At 39.3% G+C, this 20,431-nt stretch overlaps 1 protein-coding gene and 1 pseudogene across 3 annotated transcripts in view; both read right to left on the bottom strand.

Moving 5' to 3' along the window:
• FAM13A (family with sequence similarity 13 member A) overlaps positions 1-20,431 on the bottom strand; it is a 334,757-nt gene that overhangs the window by 69,440 nt on the left and 244,886 nt on the right. For all 3 annotated transcript variants that reach the window (XR_002174625.3, XM_019926412.3, XM_019926414.3), the window contains exons 8-9: positions 13,193-13,234; positions 252-293 (exon numbers count right to left, since the gene is read on the bottom strand). Coding sequence is in view for 2 of the 3 variants with exons in the window: in XM_019926412.3 (XP_019781971.2) it covers positions 252-293; positions 13,193-13,234 (84 nt within the window). In the remaining variant the exon portion in view is untranslated. The remainder of the gene's footprint in view (positions 1-251; positions 294-13,192; positions 13,235-20,431) is intronic.
• LOC101316382 (protein BTG1 pseudogene) lies at positions 3,232-4,931 on the bottom strand (annotated as a pseudogene).

The following is a 20,431-nucleotide window of genomic DNA, read 5'->3' as shown; positions in this document are numbered from 1 at the left end:
TGACACGATTTTGACTAAAATACACAGAAAATCTCATATGTTCACACGGCTGAGGGGTCTCCAGTCACACACCCACACAGAAGCTCAAACGGGAACACTTCTTATTTGGTCTTCTCCTCTGGGTGGTTTTAAAAATCATCATTCGTTGCTTATTATATTAACCTTCCAATGCTATACACCATTAGAAAAGCTTTTTTACTGTTTAATACATGAGAGGAGGGGGAAAAAAGCCCAAAATCCGGATCACTTACTCTCCCGTTGCCGACACATTGCTCACTTGGGATACGTGGGCACTGTAGAAAAGAAGCAAAAGAAAGGAAGCCAGGTTAGACAGAGGACCAGAGAGTGCGAATCCAACATGTGAGGGCATCCCGGGCTGAAAGTATTAGCCCTGAATGACCCTCACATGACATTTAATTACCCACTGACCGCTGCTGATTTTTACCTGTCTCTAGATTAGATATGGCCCTGGGTGCATATCCCCAAACAGCTTCTTTTCTCCATGTTAAGATGTCCATGACGGATAGTTTCAAAGGTGACCCCTGAAAACCATTTCTGCCTCTCAGACTATGGCCATGGCCCTAGTCTGGGGTCTTTGAATTTTCCCCAAATGTTAATACGATTGCTGCCCACTGCTTTCCTGCTACCAACTGCCCTGTCTCTGCTCTCTGCAGCCCAAGTCTGTTCCCTCCTGCCCCACTCCCTCCGGACCTGCAGACAGAAGCATCTTCCTAAAACTGCTCTGAACATGGAGCGGGGGCCGTAGGGGACAGAGAACAAGGAATAAACACTGTTTTCTACACGACTCTATCTGAGCCACATTTTCTGCCTAAGTTCCTCAAGATGGAAAATACCTCAAGCTCTATAATGTTTCATCTTAACACCTAATTTATAGCCCTTTTATTGAGCATTTATAAACTTCCTCTAACTTTCCTATTTTCTCCAAAGCCTGAATTCCTTTGAAAGTATTAAAAAGTAGTCAGTAAAAAAAAAAAAAAGTAGTCCATATAAAACGGAATGGTGAAATGAGAGAACACTATCTGATTAGCACGCTTCAGAACTTCACCCTTTTGCCCCCGTTCTACTTTCATATAAGCACAGTGTGGGTCGAGGCTGGCATCCTTCTTAACCATATCAGTGTGAGTACTTTCTTACATTCTGCCTTGTACTGCTCAATTGGCTTCTAAGTCAAGATTCAAAAGTATCTATGTTGAAAATGAGATTTAAAAAAAATCTTCAGTGCATGTCAAACTACACTTTTGCCTAATCTAACAGTTCTCCCATTTTTACTTTCTTCTTTGTAGAAGACACCTGAAGAAAAGAAAAGCTGTTAATGACCAATACTGCTGGTTGCCTTTCAATCACTCCAAGCATCCTCATTTACACTACAGAATTTTCAGCATGTGAATGTGTTGCTTTGGAATCATCTGTCGAGCTTTTCTTCCATGTACGTGTATATGTGTATCTCATCCCTTTCCATTTAGAACCTAAGTGCTTCCAGGGACTGTATAATATTCCTCATTTTCTTTCATGACAATACCTACGAATACCACCAGCACATACTCATTATCCCAAAGGTGATCAACAGACACTCACTCTTTAACCCCAGAGAATTCCTTTAGCTAAAGCTGTAGCTCTTTGTCATGGTCACAAACCACAGTCAAGTCCCAGAACAACTGCATAAAAGGGTGCTGTTGTTCACAAGGGAAACGTATGAGAAGAATCGTCATTAATAAATGAATGAACAAATAAATAAACCCGAATGCTTACTGAGTGCCGTGCTTCAGACATTGTGCTTAGTATTGTTTACAGAGCTTTTCTCATTTACTGTTTACAAGAACCCCATGAAGTAGGTACCATTGTTTTCTTTTCCCTATTTTCAAATGAAGAGGTTAGAGAGGTTAAGTAACTCGCAGTCATAGAGCCAAGAAGCAGATGAGCTGAGATTGGAACCAAGAAAGTTTTAGCTTGGAGTCTCAGCTCCTAATCACTACACTCGACTTTTTGAATCCATCACTCACTAGAAGAAACACTCACTAGAGTCATCTTCCCATATGGAGGCCTGGACTCAGGTATTTAACTTTGCTTTTAATTACAACCATTTCTGCCTCACAATACCTGCTATTCATAGAGGTTCCCAGGTTACATAACCAACAATAAATCCTTTGCGGCTCTCTGTCCTGAGCTGGAACAGGCAGTCCCTGCTTTCGATGCCTGTGGCTCACTCTCTGTAAATTCAACACTGTATAATTAACTCCGGCGCTCCATGTCTCACGCAGTTACACAACCTTGGTTTTGGGGGCAGGGGCCAATTTGAATAATGACTCCGGGAGAACATACAGGCGGGAAAAGAATACAGAGCTGTTAGATACGAAAAACATTCCAAAGACATAGAAATATAATCAGCCAATCAGTCAGCCACGCCATCTCAGAATGAAGAGATACATTTCCTCTCCTCCCTTCTATACACTTTTGACCTGAACTTCTTTTTGCTTATTAAAAAGCACACACTGATATTTTTATGTTCCTTTTGGGGTGGGGCAGGGCGTAGGGAGGAGAAGATGAAAAAAGGCGAGGAAGAAAGAGACACGGAAATGACAACAAATGGGACCAGGTTCTTAGACTCCTAACTCTCTAACTCTCTAACTCTAATGTGCACCAGAATCACCCAGGATCTTGTGCACACACAGATTCTGATACAGTAGGTCTAGGTCTAGGAAAGGGGACCTGAGATTTTGTATTTCTAACACATTCCCCAGTGATTCTGATGCTGTTGATTTGTGGAGGACATTGTTTAGCAAGGTTCCAAATTCCTGCAACTAAAATTCTTTTAGACTTCAGTGACTTAGATATCACAATTGCTGTTTTGAAAGATTCTAAGTTATGAAGGTATGATTTGGAAAACATATGCTAATTGGAATGAATAAAAGGCAATACATCAACATTTCCCTCAGAGCTTAAAGAAAAATGACCTGAGCCATCGAAATCAGTCTTAAAGAGCCTTTCTCAGAATACAAAATAAATGAAAAAATCAATAATAAGACTAAGTAATTAAACCATATTGATTTTTGTTAATACATATATCTTAGGTCAAATTTATGATAAATTTATATTTTTGTGTTTTTGTAATAGGCCTTTGGAATTTTTGGTATTACTTAATGTGTCCATACTTCCATGCTTTTAAAACAGAATTTTTCTGAAGGAAGTATTCTTTTTTTTTTTAAATGCCAAGAAACAATTTATTATAGAGAGAAGAAAAATCTCTCATCCAAAATACAGAAATCTTTACAACTCTGCCACAATCAGTACACATGAACTGTACAAATTCACACCAGTTCATAATTTACCCAACAAACTATGACTAACAAGGTTCACAAAATAGATGGTGGTTTATGGAAAAGACTTTTACCCAATTAAGTACAAGAAAAGTTACAAAGCAGACCTCCACTTTCTAAAAATAAGAAGTATACTCAGTCTTAGAAAACTACAAGCTAGCAAATGTACAGAGAGCTGGCCGGTGCTAACACCACCCTTGAGAGAGTCTCTTTTTAAGGGTCTTCTTCAAAGGCTGTTGCCACTGCAGATTCTGGTCACTTGCTACTTTCAAGGCCAAAAACACAATACAAGGTCTGACCATTTCCCCAGGTCATCCTTACTAGTTTGTCTTATGTACATTTATATTTAAGAGCTAGGTAAAAGTCTTGTCATAAAATTTCCAGTACTACCACGTTTTAAAGGTTGAGCTGCCAAAATAGATACCAACTTTAAGTGTCATAGTGCAAATGTTCTCTGCAAGTTCTACTGCAGAGAAAGGTTCTTTGAAATACAGATTTGCGTTAAAGGGACTGATGTAAAAATGGATACCAACTTTAAGTGTCATAGTGCAAATGTTCTCTGCAAGTTCTACTGCAGAGAAAGGTTCTTTGAAATACAGATTTGCGTTAAAGGGACTGATGTAAAAATTTAGGCATCATGTCTGGGAGAAACTGAAACCACCCTAGGACTTCTCTCCCTGCGAATAAGGTGATCATTTACTTGGACTCACAGGCTATTAAATCATTGAAAGGGACTGTCCAAACTATAGCACTGTCACGTACAAATTTTTTTTAGCACTCTGTTTTGTGCCAGAACTTCACAGCTGTGACATGGTTTAAATTCCATAATCCATCCCCCAAGAGGCGCCCACCCAAAGCAAGTATCAAATTTATCCATCCATTATAAGATGACCCGTCCATAGACTATATCTTAACCTGATACAGTCATTATATTGTAGCGTTGGGAAGGGCTTGTTCTGTCCAAGAGAAGTTCCTCCTTACAGCTGATTCTGCTGTCTACCGTTGGCACGTTGGTGCTGTTGCGGGTGCTGCCTCCTGCTGGTGAGGCTTCGTACAGCACACAGATGGAGCCATCCATCCTCTCCAGTTCTGCAGGACACTTCGTAAGGGTCAACCCAGAGTGTGAGTTCACTTGGGAGAAGCCTGAACAGCTCCTGACCGCTCAGTCCAATCGGCTGTGCTGCCTGTCCAGTGAGAGGATCCATTTTATGGTTGATGGGAATACAACGGTAACCCGATCCCTTGCAGGGCTTTTCTGGGAACCAGTGATGTTTCTAATGTTCTGCCAGCAACTCCTGCAGGCTCTGGCGGAAGGACTGCAGCTGTCGCTCGCTCGTGAGCCCCTTGATGCGGAGGAACTTGGAGATGAAGGCCTCGTTGGCAGCCATCTTGCCTATCACGGTGTTGGCCCGGGTGTAGAAGGGATGCGCGGGGTTGGTCCGGGCTACCTCACAGGTCAGAGGGCTGAGAGAGAGGGAGGGAGGGGCGGACGGCTACAATTTTTCTCCTTTCTTTATAGTAAAAAAGTTATTTTCGAGACAGGAGGTGGCCAGAGAGAGGAAGAGACGAGTGACCGCAGCCTGGTCACAGCGCCCGGACCTCCCAGGCCACCGCCGCCTACGGCTCTGCAGCCTCCGAAGCTCCCAACAGTTGCATTTCCAGCTCCGAGGGGCCTAAAGAAAGTGTTCTGAAAAGAGAGCATTTTGCGTTGGGAATCAGAAAAGTGAAGTTCTGGTCTTGGCTCTGCAGTTAACTAGCTGCAATCACAGTCAGATTGTTGGTTAGCTTGGCTGCTTTGGGCTGGTTTCTTCATACAGAAAATGAAAGACTTGGTTCATGATCTCTGGGATTTTCTTTTAGCTCTAAAAGTTTATGACTATCTCAGTTTCAAGTTTATTGCCCTAAAGTTTAATTCATTACAAAAGGTTATAACTGCATATTTAGTTGTATGACAGTGTCAGTCATAGTGAGGGTTTATCAGATACCAAAATAGCTTTGGCCAGGTATCCAATCACCTCCATAGTTCCTGTGGGATGTGCTTAACACTTCATCAATAACAAGATTTCTAAGAATATTTACTGTCAGAAATAGGGCCTGCTTCCGTTGCTATAATCAGCTTATGGAGGTAATGTTAAGACACTAACAAAAAGACAATAAGCAAATAAGCTAAAGTGAAAGATAATGATTTTCTTCATCTACACGTAGCTTGTTTTCTATCCCCTGCAGAGGGCTAAGAATAATGAAATTTTTTCAGAGCACTTGACTGATTTGCTAAGAAAATCTCTTACTTATGCAGCATAAACACCTGAATATGGAAGAATTCATTTCCTAATGTTGATAAAGCAAGTATTCAAAACTAAAATGAATAAGCAGACTCAGCATTATGGTCAATTTCATTACCCAAGCCTACTTAGGTGATGATGCAAATGAATGTTCTCCTGGTACGGTCATTCAAAACAGATTCTAAGCCTACTCTGAAATATATTCTATGATATAGTTAAATATATTTAGTCTTTATTTCTATTAGCAAAACATTTCCATAAAGGGATCATGCTCAGCAATGTTAGTCTATAAAATGTGCATGTGATAAGATGCACAGAGTGCCTGTTGACGAGTGATTCTCTTATTAGATCTCTTGATTTGAAATAAAGAAGCCTTTCAAATCGACTGAAACCAGACATCTTGAAGAAGGATGTGTCCTCTTTTTTCTGTCCTCTTACTTCAGTATATTCTCTTTTCAGTGGTGTATGAAATGCTGCCCGTAAAATATTGTTTTAGTAGGAACCATTAGGTCTAACAGAATTATCCTTTTTCTCTAGAAGATAATATTTACATTCAATTTTTTTAATGAGTAAGAATTTAAAAGACAATTACGTGATGTTTGTTTAAGCCTCAGGATGAGGATCCAGTAACTAATCATCAAACCAGAATGAAACTCTTCATTTGTCTATTTAACAGAATACGGTATTTTTAGTATCATCTTAAAATACTGAAAGTTGATACACAGTGTCAACATAAAAGATGATTGTACCACTATTTCCTTGTAACTGTATAATGAATTTGTAAATGAAAACATTTTTATGATTTTAGTTCAATTCTCTACAGTGCCATAAAACAAATACACTCAGTCCTCAATATTTATTCACTTTGCTTTAACTTTTACATATGATGACCACATGCAGAAATTTTAGGGAGCATTTATAGGTATTTAGATTTTGACAAAAAATATTTATCCCCACACATTTTTATCGAAACTCACACATACTATTCCTTTAAGTATTAGGACTGATTTGAAGAAATGAATTATTCTTCATTCCTATATCTTGATACTGTATTAAATATTTTCTAACAAATTAAACTGAGCCCATCAAAATGTCAAAATACATTTTGTACAGCTTCTTTAGGGCCCTAATTATGGGAGTTATCAGTTTCATATATTTAGAATGTTTTGCATAAAAAGACATTCAGAGCTTTATTTTAGTTTTTAGACTAAGGTCTTTATAAAGCAAAATTGAGAAATGAAATGGAGAGGTGACTATATATACTATACCCATTTATAGATGAGGAAATTGAGGTTCCGAGAGGTTTAGTATCTCACTCAAGTTTACACAGCTCTGATTCCATCTCACGTAATCTGGCTTCAGATATGTCCTTAATAAAAACATAATCCTTATTCTCAAATAATGCTGCTATTCACATAAATCTTTGGCTACACATCTATTTCTTTTCTTAGAATTAGAACAGATTATTAAAAGTATTTTTTGCATTCACATGGAAATTTCTTCTCAAAATTTATGCTTTCCAGAAAACCTTTTATTTCATCTAGGTTTTCATGTTTATTAGCATAAAATTGCATGAAGTATTCTATAACCTTTTAAAAACTACTGTACCCCTCACAGCAAACTTCACTTCTGATTATTAGTATTGTCCCTTCTTTTTTCCTTAAGTTTACCAAAGGTTTTCTTTTTTATTTTCATTTTTACTCTCAGAGAATGAGTTCCTGGATTCAAACATGAGTTCTGCTATTTTTATGTTTTCATTTATTATTATTAAATCCTTTTGGGTTTCCAAGAAGTTGCTTTTCTTCCTTTTTGTAACTTCTTATTCTGAATGTGTGGCTCGTTTACTTTCAATCTTTTTAAGAAGGTAAAGTTACCTCTTAAAAAGAGTTTAGATCTCATTCCACAAATTTTTATATGTACTTTTCCTCTTTTTCTTCCAAATAGTCTGTTTTTATTTCCTATTTGAATTTCTTCTTCCCTTTAGGAGAGTTTTCGTTGGTTGATTGGAAATTTTTTGTTATTAATTACACTGTGGTTAGAAGACACAACTTAACATTTCTACTCTTCAAGAACTTTTAGAGATAGCTGAGTAATCTTTTAGAAGGTAGCAGGAATGCTTAAGCCCTATTTGTAGATTGTAAAGTTTAGTGTATGTGATGCTCCTATATTTTAAATCTTATTAATTTTATTAAATTCTCAGCACTATTTATAAATTTTTGTTATAGACATATTGTGGTATATATAAGTTCTATACTTCAAATGTGTTTGCATGTTTATCCTTGTTAACTTAAGGGTTTAAATTTATATGATTTGATACAATGCTAGTTTATACATACTTATTATTTTAACCTTTATATTTTTAGTATGGATTTTACCCAATAAAGTCTAGGTTTGTCCTGTTTAATGGATTTGGCTTTAAACTCTAGTTGTTCTGGTATTGATATTGCTATCTCTGCTTTCTTTCTGTTCATATTTATCAGAGATAAATCCTGTATTATTAACCTTTCTGTGCTATTTTGTTTTAGGCATAGCTCTTTTGAGCAAAACATAGTTCAAGCAGTCATTTAAAAAAAATTACTTTTAGCTTTTATCAAAGAATTTAATCCATTTACACTTATTGTCATAGCTGATACATTTTTTCTAGTTTTATGTTTTTGCTTTATGTTTCATAATTTTGGAGCTTCCTTTTCCTTTGATTTCTGTCTTTGCTCTTATCTTCTGAGGTGATTTGGGATATATGAGTCCTATGCACAATTCTACTAGTTGTTGCCTCTACAACCCATACATCTGTGACTATTAAAACTGAAACAAAAACGCAAAAAACAAACCACCAAAAAAAAAAAAAACCCTGAAACACTTGATGCCTGCTTCTACTCTCCTACCTTCCATGCAAGATAAGAAATTTAGAATTTCATTACTTTCTTTGGCTTGCCACTAATAATTATAATCAGGTTTCTACTTCCTAATTAAAAAAATATTTTGGGGGATTCACCTCTCAATTAGCTGGGTATATATTAACACTGATTTCTACTTCTATTTCTATTAGTATGGTTTTCTCCTTAGAATCATAATTTTCAGGTTGGCTTTCTGATCTCTGACTTTCATATCTAACATTATTTCTCTCACAGCTTTTTCTTTACCCTTTATATTTTGGAAAAGCTTCTCAAGTTTCTCTCTCATCATGTACTTGATTTATTTTAAATACTTTCTGCTCTTTACTGCTTTCCAAAGTTTAAAAAATCTCTGCAAATACGTTTCTAGGCTTCTCTTTCCCTCATTTCAGCTGTTCTTGTGTGTCTCTAGCCTTTTAATTCTCAACTTATTCTCTCCTTACAGGTTCCTACTCATATTTCAAAGAGGCTGGTTATGTCCTTGAGCATTTTTGGAGAAGATTAGTACATATTACTTCTCAAGTTTTCTTCTGAATCATACAAAAAACAGTTTTCTGAAACTGTTTCTACTCTGAGTCCTCAGAGCAAGTCATCCTTTCCCCTAGCTTGTAATTTCTCTTTATAGGTCCAAAATAGTTCTTTGTGTTTAGGGGTTCGTCAGGGGGATCAATTCAGGCAGAGCCATTATCAAAAACCTGGCTGGGGGCTTCCCTGGTGGTGCAGTGGTTGAGAGTCCGCCTGCCGATGCAGGGGACATGGGTTCGTGACCCGGTCCGGGAAGATCCCACACGCTGCAGAGCGGCTGGGCCCGTGAGCCATGGCCGCTGAGCCTGCGTGTCTGGAGCCTGTGCTCCGCAATGGGAGAGGCCACACCAGTGAGAGGCCCGCGTACCGCAAAAAAAAACAAAAAACAAAAAACCCTACTCCCAGTGGAAATAACCACAGAAATCAAAACCTGGGCTTGGCAACACCGAAGACTTAGATAAATAGAAGTAGAACTAGCAACAGATCCCAACCAGATCTGACTGGATGCCACCAAAAGAATTCAGACAACAGGCTGCATGTGGCACAGAAGAAGACCTACTGCAAGCTGCTTTCACACTAATCTGAGCAACTGAGGTGGGGGCTCCTTTTCTGGGATTCCAGTCTAGACCAGGAAAGAGGCCAGGGTGTGGGCATCTTTGCCAAGCATGTTCTGCACCCTTAGCACGCAGGTTCGTGTTTATTTGCGGCAATCTCACTAAGGGTTTGGTATAATCGGTCCTTCCCTTTCATTCCCTTAGTCACTTCAACAGGGTGGGTAATCTCTAATGAGCATCTGGGGAACAATGACACCTACTGTTTGAGCTACTGTAGCTGCAATAAACTTGCCACATGGGATGGTGGCAGGTGTAGATTTGTAGCTACTATTTCTTTCCTTTGCAAAAAAGGACAAATGGCTCTATGGTGAATTAGGTTAGGTTGGAGAAGTACTGGAATTAAAGAAGACAGAGTTCTTATCACAGAAAACTATTCATATAGAATGAGAACATCTGAGTGCATGTCTATTTATAAGAGGCCTACCTTACTACAGAAAAGCCTGAAGGCAGTGGAAACGTACAGTAGACCAACACGTGGTTCAGCCGTAGATGTTAGAATAGCAATCACAGAAACCGCAATTCTACAGGGTGAATGGTGGAGCAAGGTAATGACCGAAATGGCCCCTCTCGGTCTCTGTTCCTGTAACTGACCTCCCTACCCCCAGCCACAGGAAGGTCCTGGAACCTCCACTAGTGCACTGCAGCCTCTCGGTATGCTCTGCATCTCTACTCCAGACACAGACCCTCTCTTGCTGTTATAAATAATGCACCTTGTCTCCACTCCAATTCCTCGATGCCTGTCTGATCTACTGTATCTGAGTTCCTTTATAGAGCAGCTATTCTCCTTCCTCTGAAATGGGAGGCCTGCTTTGCCCTCATCCTCTCTCTGTTTTGATTTGGTCTACATGAAGACTGCCCACTCCCAAACCTGCAGCCTCTGAGATCTGCCATCCTACCTTATGTCGGACCTCTCAGAATAAACCACAAAACAGAATACCCCTCCGTTCAATACCCCATCTCCTCTGCCTGGCTGCCTGTGGCTGAACCTACTTCTGGTGAATACCCACCTCAGATGGGTCTCATGTCTTGATTGGGCCTTTCCTCCCCTGAAAAACCTGACCAATTAACACTGTCGATACATAATATTTAGTATTCAACATCCTTAGCCAGGGAAGATACCATTTTGTCACTACCAATCATTTTTTACTTTTCAAAGACACAGAAAAAATTATTTTGGATTTAAAAGAGCCAATTTAGTTTTTCATCATGTTAATAAATCATCATGAAATTCATTAGTCATGTAATGACTCCCCTTTTCTAACACTGCAGCAAAGGAATTGTAATAAAGTTGGAGGGAAAGGAATAGAAGACAAGGACATTACAAAAATTTATTTAAAATGTTTAAGCACTCATTTGCTCTTACTAGAGGTAGTGCAAAAAAAAAAATGCACTGATTTATACATTAAATTATCAGTGGACATGTTTCTGATTCTAGTCCCAAAATCTAGAACTTAGTCATAATTAACAATCATGTTTTCCTTTTTCTACTTGAATTCTGTATACTAGATTAACTCAAGAAAAGTCAATCTCAAACCAGCCATGCGAATAATTAAAAAAAAAACAGTTCATGTTTTATCAATAGATTCTCCCTATTTCATGTCAAGTGGGTAAGAAAAAAGCTAAATTAACTTGTACCAACCTAATTCTTACATAATTTTTAAATTATCATGTAATTTTATTGGTTGGCAGGAAACCAGGACGAATCAAATGGACCACCATGTTGTCTCAAACTGAAACCTCAGATGTTCCCTGCCTTGCCACAAAGTGATTACGCAACAAGCTTCAACTAGCTAAAGGGCAGAGCACTACTGCAAACCAGTTACTTGGCCAAGCCTGACTCCCTATGACACATTTCGGAACTGTGGCGGTTGAATTAAAGTCTAAATCTAACAATGAGACTATTGCAACAAATCAGACTCAGAAACAAAGAAACTATTTATGTGATACCCTGACACTGCTTTTTTTACATCTTTATTGGAGTATAATTGCTTTACAATGGTGTGTTAGTTTCTGCTGTATAACAAAGTGAATCAGCTATACATATACATATGTCCCCATATCTCCTCCCTCTTGCGTCTCCCTCCCACCCTCCCTATCCCATCCCTCTAGGTGGTCACAAAGCACTGAGCTGATCGCCCTGCGCTATGCAGCTGCTTCCCACTAGCTATCTATTTTACGTTTGGTAGTGTATATATGTCCATGCCACTCTCTCACTTTGTCCCAGCTTACCCTTCCCCCTCCCTGTGTCCTCAAGTCCATTCTCTAGTAGGTCTGTGTCTTTATTCCCGTCCTGCCCCTAGGTTCTTCATGACCTTTTTTTTTTTTTTAGATTCCATATATATGTGTTAGCATACGGTATTTGTTTTTCTCTTTCTGACTTACTTCACTCTGTATGACAGACTCTAGGTCCATGCACCTCACTACAAATAACTCAATTTTGTTTCTTTTTATGGCTGAGTAATATTCCATTGCATATATGTGCCACATCTTCTTTATCCATTCTTCTGTCGATGGACACTTAGGTTGCTTCCACGTCCTGGCTATTGTAAATAGAGCTGCAATGAACATTGTGGTACATGACTCTTTTTGAATTATGGTTTTCTCAGGGTATATGCCCAGTAGTGGGATTGCTGGGTATGGTAGTTCTATTTGTAGTTTTTTAAGGAACCTCCATACTGTTCTCATAGTGGCTGTATCAATTTACACTCCCACCAACAGTGCAAGAGGGTTCCCTTTTCTCCACACCCGACACTGCTTTTTAAAAAGTAGAATTCAAAATTGAGGAAAGGTTAAAAGAAAAACAAAAAAAAACTTCAGCAATTTAAACTTGAATTTATATGGTCATATTACTTTCAAATATAGTTTCTAAGCCTCTGAAGTGGGTAGGTAGTGAGGAAAGAAATGCAGCAAGTAAGAAAAAAGCCTGGTTCCAGGTTCTTACTGATACCTAAGTGGGATGGTTCACTGAAAAATCACATCAATACAACAACTTCTTAGTCTGGAGGGAAGTGATCTCATCTAACATCTACTTTGATGTAAACTTACCTGTTTTAAGAGTTGTCATTCTGGCTTTATAAACTTTAGAAAATAATCCTGAACTCTAAGAACTTGCTGAACATTAGTTTCACACTTCGCTACTATCTAGAAAATGACCTAATGTAACCCCAGACTCCTTCAGCAAGTGAGCCTTAGGCCCAGAACCCGCCCCACCAGCATGTATGTGTGGAACAGCGATTTTAAAATTTAGGTTACAGCCTAATCATTAGGCAGATTTTGAAATTCAAATGGAGAGCTTGACATCTTTGAATTTAAAACCAAATATCTTATTTTAGTCTTTTCAACTACGTTAAAATTTGTTCTAAGATTTCTTAAACAAAAGAGAAGAAAAATATAGCATGAACATTATGGTGAGGGATTCCAATAAGCTTAGCCTGGCCACAGCACAGAATATTCTATTGAAAAGAATTAACGTGGGCAAATAAACCCAAAGAAGCCTTAACCCTCCCCAATTCCCTGTAACAGACCAATAAAAATCAAATAAGTACCTCAAATAGAAAGGTGACATAGGTCTTTCATCTTCCTGCGAACTGAAAGGAAAAGAAAACTTGAATTAATATAATTCCTGTTAATATCATAACATCTCAATTTTACTAAAACTCTGTTCCACCTATCACAATTTTTCTTTTGACACATTAGAGCTAATCTCACTATGGAGTAAGGTTAGCAAAATATACGCTACCTTGGACCTAGCCAAGGTCAATCACTTCTTCAAGGGAGACCATCAAGAGAGGTTTCTTTCAAGATTAGCCTAAGGCAAAAGCAGTTCACATCACCCTTTGAAGAGGAAGTTTTTTACTACCTTATTCTACAAGCCCAATCCAAGTATTCATATATTACACATAAACCCTTAAAATGATTACATACTCAATTATCTCAATAAAGCTAATTACAACTCATTAACATGATGATGAAAGTAAGACAGCCAACAAAATACTCCTGTTAAGTGTATGCTGCCCTAGCAATGAAATGCTAGGGCATCAGTAAACAACACTCATGCTCTTTGTCGTCTATAGTTACGCACAGTATTAATGAGGGTGAATAACATGAAAAGACACAAATGAAACTATAAAGAATAGTTTAAGGGACTTCCCTGGTGGCGCAGTGCTTACGAATCCGCCTGCCAATGCAGGGGACATGGGTTCAATACCCGGTCCAGGAAGATCCCACGTGCCGCGGAGCAATGAAGCCTGTGCGCCACAACTACTGAGCCTGCGCTTTAGAGCCCCTGAGCCACAGCTACTGAGCCCACATGCTGCAACTACTGAAGCCTGTGCTCCACAACAAGAGAAACCACTGCAATGAGAAGCCCGCACACCAAAATGAAGAGTAGCCCCCGCTCGCCTCAACTAGAGAAAGCTCGTGTAGAACAATGAAGACGCAACGCAGCCAAAAAAAAATAGTTTAAGTTCCTCAAACAGCACTGAAGCAATATGAAGCTTAATATAAAAATATTTAATTAAAAATATAAAATACATACTATAGTAAAATATTTTTCCTTTCTTCTACATGTTTTTTTCTTCTGATAAATTACCTCGAATCAATGAATGAGTCTCTCCCCTTCAGTGTCTACTGGAGTGGTCTTTGAACATTTTTGATTACACACTCATATAAAAATTTGCTTTTAAGCAGCTACTCCCCTTAATATATGACTGAGTATCCATTTATGTTAATTATGTGCATCATTAAACAGATAAAAGTAGAAATGTGAAGTATCAGATAAAATTAAGAAGCGCTAATATTTTCTTCTTGTACCCCTGTGGTATACCACAAGCAACATTGATGAAAAGAGAAAAATTTGCTTCAGTTGGTAATATTATCCTGGCAATCACCAAAAATCTTATTACAAGTTATAGTGTAAAACAGACACACACACACACACACACACACACACACACACACACACACACACACGCACGCAACCCTGTCCTGGAAGTTGAAAAGGTCTTAACATTTTAGTTGCAAGACGGCACATAAAATATGGCATACTGGGGCTTCCCTGGTGGCGCAGTGGTTGAGAGTCTGCCTGCCGATGCAGGGGACACGGGTTCGTGCCCCAATCCAGGAATATCCCACATGCCGCGGAGCAGCTGGGCCCGTGAGCCGTGGCCGCTGAGCCTGCGCGTCCAGAGCCTGTGCTCTGCAATGGGAGAGGCCACAACAGTGAGAGGCCCGTGTACCGCAAAACAAAAAAACAACAAAAAAAATACGGCATACTATCTGTCACTCTCTCATGATTTTGGTTTCCAATGTCAATATCGCTTAACTATTCTAGTGTTTATCTTGCCAAAGATTTTGTTTGTAACTGATTGTGCCAATTCTTCCCAAGTGAAAGGTAAGTGACAGATCAGTTTTATTCTTGACTCTATAATGTTAATGGGCTGAAGGCAAAGCTTGACAAGTTACAGGCACTAACACCTGGGAACTGTCCACGTGTCTTGGGAAGAAACCACCTAGAGCAGCGCTATTACAGTAGTGACTACTTTAAGCCAGACTGATACAAGGGGCTTACACATTTGACTTCAACACAGTCCTTGAAAACACTGAACAAATTATAAACATGTTAGAATTGGGTTTGTTTCCTAATCGAGGGTTCAGTGTCAAAGGTACTAAGTGTGACCAACACTGTGCAAAGAGGCTGCAACAAAAAACCTATAATGATTTTACCATTATGGGAACATTGCCTCCATGTGAAACCGAGCGGAGCCCATGGGGCTCCCAGGCACAGAGGCCTTTCTGTTCCCCATTCCTTGTAGGCAAGACTCCAGCCTCCATGACCTTCCCTGAGTTCCAAAGGGCAGATTCGAACAGTTGCAAATCAAGGGAGGAGCTGCCACGAAACCACGTGAGGCGAGATTAAAGGGACCAGAGAAACTCATCAAGATCAGCAGAGGGACCACCTGAGACCCTGCACACACCCTAATCCCGTCAGCAACCCCACCCTTTCGAAACTCTGCAGAAGAAAGAAGAATGCAGGACTGTTACTGCCTCCATCCTTATTGCACACCCCCGACCACGAGCCCTGACCTCTCCCTATGCCCCAGGGAGGGGGCACAGTTCTTGAGGTGCTAGCCTGCTGTGTTCCCCTCTTTGCCTGGCAAAGAATAAACCCACCCTTTCTTTCTCCTCCAAAACTCTCTGTATCTCATTTCGGCATCGGTGTACAGGGAGCCAAGATTTGGGCCACACGAGTGTTATAAAATGAGCACCGCACTAAATACTTTTTTTGCCCAGAACAGATCCTTAACTCTAACACGTAACAAATTATAATGAAAATTAACAAGGGTACTTTAGTGAACGTTCAGTTAGCAATATGGTTGGTTTTCTTAGAAATCAGGAGTGCTTTGGGAGATGATTTAAGGGTACAGAGTTCTGAACACAGCTGTTCATGTGCTTCGGCAAACACTTTTTGTGTGTGCCTGAAAATTTCCTTGTAGCCGACAGAGGCAATCAAAATCAATCTTTTCTCTCTTTACACCTTCTCTCCCTCAGACAGTTATTCATCAGCCAGGTACCATCGGGTGCTTGACATTAATTATCTGATGTGAATCCTCATAAAAACCCTCCCTGGTACTTGCCCCTCCCTTGAGAGCAGCAGGCTCAGAGAGGGCACACAACTTAACCAGGTCACACAGCTAGTGATGTGCAGACAACACACACACTTTTGTTGTTTACTACCTTGCCTTCAATTTTAACTTATCAAAATATTCTGGAGTGAATGTCCTCATTCTGGCACAAGACCTTGTGGACTTTATAATTTATAAGCTCCATGTCATGCTTCTGATCATGGCAACTCTACACCGACCTTAGTCAAAGTCCATTCACAATGCATTATGCCTGACGGTGTGTACAAGGTGATTAATTTATTAACATGTATTGGCACTATGTCAAGAATGTCTCGATAGAAACACAAGTTTTTAATCGTGAGCAAATATTTTTCAGGCTGCATTTGTATAAGGTAAATTTGTCAATGAAAGACAAAAATCAGAAATTCTTAATTGGGATATGTCCCTGAATTCTGAGCAGTTATAAGTGTTCCAAAAAAGAAAATGTAAGCACTGTTATTTAAATGAAATGAAACAGACTCAGCAGATTTGCTTACTCAGTAGCAGTCAACAGGGCAGCAATCCACGCACAGTACCCAAGAAGAACAATATAATTGGAAAAGAAAACGAGGATAAATAATTAATTTTGACACTTAATTAGCCGATTTCTTTTTTCCCTTTCATAAAAGTACCCTTGCCCGGGGTTTAGTAATGTAATCCTAACAACAGTATAAATTATGAAACAACTAAAGCATTGATTTCAAATTGATTAAGTCAATTAATTCTAAAAATCAATTTTATGCATTGACTTTACAGGCAATTTGAAGGAAAAAATGGCCAAGGACAATTCTTCCAAATAGAACAGAGAAAAGAAACTTTTCCATAAAATTTACACACTGGAATGCAAAACATTTGAAAATATCACCATGTCTACCTCTGTGCAAAATGAATATTGGACTATTATTATATGTCCCCAAACACTTATTTATAGAGATATTTATGCCTGTTCCTAGCTTTACATCAATCTCAGACATGTCCAATGATATTAACTGAGTTGTCATTTTTTCCCTAAATTTTAAATTGAGGATTAATTCAGATTTACTTGCAATTTTTAAAAATAAGCACATGTACTGTGAATGAAGAGGGGAGTGCCTGTCATGAAATGAAGCCAATGACAAACCGTAACAACCTGGAATTCATTCAGTTTCCTCCTTGGTTACTAGTATAAACCCAATGTTTTAATTATTTCCTGTTTGCTGACTCAGAATAATAGCCAAGTTTAAGCAGCTAATTAGTTTGCCTTTTTTTTTTAAATTTAAATACACTGAGAGATTTGGGCAATCACCTCATGTATGACAGGCCACTGGGTGCCTAATGTCCTCAGACATGGGGTGTTACAGGCTCTCAAAACAGCTACCTGTGGGAAGGACATTTATCAAATAGACCCAAGTAACAGTCCAAATCTAAGAAGCTACAACTGAGAAGGGCAATAACAGACTGGAGGGTTTTAGTGGGGGCCTAACTTACCTTTTTTTTAAATTTAATTTTTATTTTATATTGGCGTTTAATTGATTTACAATGTTGTGTTAGCTTCAGGCCTACGGCAAAGTAATTCAGTTACACATGTACATATATTCATTCTTTTTCAGATTCTTTTCCCATATAGGTTATTACAGAATATTGAGTGCCGTTCCCTGTGCTACACTAACTTATCTTTTTATGTGGTTCAACATTGGTTGAACATAAAGGCACAGGAATGGATGACACCTAGACTCACAATCTCTTCCTGAGCTGCACTCGTGTCTAAACTGAAGCCACAGAATGCAATCCCTATCAATTTAATTACACAGCAAGCTCACCGAAATTGTGAAAAGCATGGCGTTTTCTGTGTCTAAGAAAAACCAAATACTCTTGGGAGAATTCCCAGCCTGAGGTATTCAGAACGGACTCTCAGTTACTGGATCAAACCACCATTCCATTCAATTCCCTTTTGAACTGTCCTGATAAATGTTCCAATTAGTCCAACTTTCTAATTGGTTAATGCGGCTGGCTACCCGCAAATTAACATAATCTGCATATTGGGCTACATACTTCACATTTTCAAGTGATCTGAGCTAGGAGAAATAGTTTGTAAGTGTTCCTTGGGTACTGAAAAGTACAGCAAAATAGGGAAAGGCTAAGGATTAGGTTCCATTCATTGAAGAAACTCGAAAAAACATCTACTGGGGCTTAAATACAAACAAACAAACCACAAACAGCCAGGGGGAGAGAGAAAGGGAGGGCCAAGTGAAAGGACAAAATTTAAAGTATTAAGTAAACATTTTCTCTGGAATTCAGGTTCCTCCCTCACGTTGCAACAGAATGTACTAAGTGGAAGAATTTTCATAGATGAATTTTCTTGGAGGACGATGAGGTGAGTGGAATTAGCACATTTTCTTTCCTTCCTTCCTCTGCAAACTATAAAGTACCACACTGGAGCCTTTTGATTTATCCACAGTCTCAGGCATTAACATTCATAACCCTCCATTTATAGCATTTATACCGCTCCATTTGGGGTGTGATGTAGCAGCTGGCGTTCTGCTGTTCAGATTTTTGGTTCAGCTCCATTCAGGAACACGGGAGAAAACAATCTCCCTGTTCCTTTTGGAAAACAAGTCAGTTTTGGAAAACAGATCAGTTCACAGCTAAGTGTTTGCCCCTGTAACTTCAGGGGGCATTTTTGTAGATGGATGTATACTTCTTTACTATAAACCCAAGCAACTTTGTTTCCAGTTTTATTATTTGTATGTTGTAACTAAGAATGCAACACCTAGCTGTCAGTAGAAATAAAAACAAACCATTGAAGTTCAAGAGCAAATATGTTTTCCTGACCAAAGGGTAATGCAATACGCTGAAATGTTAATGTTCACAGGACTAGAAAGTTTAGCTAACACCAAGAGGTATTACACTTCGGAAGCAAAACCGATCAGAAGACTTCCAAACATTTACAGCTTTCCCCCCAATAAGACAGGAAAGTATTTCTACCATTTTCCTGATTGCTTAGTAGAAATTTGAAATATATTGTTAGGGGATGAATTGTGTCCCTGCAAAAAGACGCGCTGAAGCCCTGACCCCCAGAAACTCAGGATGTGATCTTATTTGCAAATACAGTCTTTATAGAGGTGACCAAGTTAAAGTGAAGTTACCGTAGTGGGCCCTAATTCAATATGACCAGCGCTCTGATCAACAGGATATTTGCACACAGGGAGCACAAGTTGTGAAGACTGGAATTGTGTTGCCACAAGCCAAGATCTCCAGGAAGCGAGGAGAGAGGCAGGGGACAACTCATTCCCCAGGGTTTTTAGAGGGAGCACAGCCCTAGCCAACGTGTAAATTTGGGACTTCTGGCCTCCAGAACCGTGAGACAAGAAATTGCTGGTTGGGCTTCCCTGGTGGCGCAGTGGTTGAAAGTCCGCCTGCCGACGCAAGGGACACGGGTTCGTGCCCCGGTCCGGGAAGATCCCACATGCCGCGGAGCGGCTGGGCCCGTGAGCCATGGCCGCTGAGCCTGCGCGTCCGGAGCCTGTGCTCCGCAACGGGAGAGGCCGCAACAGTGAGAGGCCCACATACCGCAAAAAAAAAAAAAAAAAAAAGAAATTGCTGGCTTTCTGGGCTACCCTGTTTGTGGTACTTCGTCACAGCTGTGCTAGGAAACTAATATATCTACTAAAAAAATGTTTTTTTCCCAAATCCGGAATTAAAACCTGACAAAAGTGTGTCCATCTTATGTAAAGGTTGTGCTCTGGAAATTCATTTGTAGCGATGCTAAGACTAGAACGGATTTCCCACACTGACACGAGGATTCGATTTCCAGGCCTGTACTAACCTCTCGTTCAAATAAACTATCGTCAGTAAGCAGTCCAGAGTCAGTGTTTTGAAAAACGTTGGCCACGATCCAGTTAGAAACACATTTTACATCATGATATGTAGTACACAGACACATAAAAGGGACACATTTCATAAAATTATTCTTACTTTGGATGTTTTCTATTTTGTTATACTTCGCTTTATATAAAACACTGGTCACAACCTGCTCAATTGGTTTTATGACCACCAACAGGTCATGACCCACAGGTGAAAAACGCTATGCTAAAAACACATCTCCCTGGCTTGATGTGTAATTAATACTCAGTGAATGTTGCT

The sequence above is a fragment of the Tursiops truncatus genome, chromosome 5 (genome assembly GCF_011762595.2).
Source record: "Tursiops truncatus isolate mTurTru1 chromosome 5, mTurTru1.mat.Y, whole genome shotgun sequence".
Taxonomy (NCBI): Eukaryota; Metazoa; Chordata; class Mammalia; order Artiodactyla; family Delphinidae; genus Tursiops; species Tursiops truncatus.
This window is presented reverse-complemented; position numbering and strand designations above follow the sequence as displayed.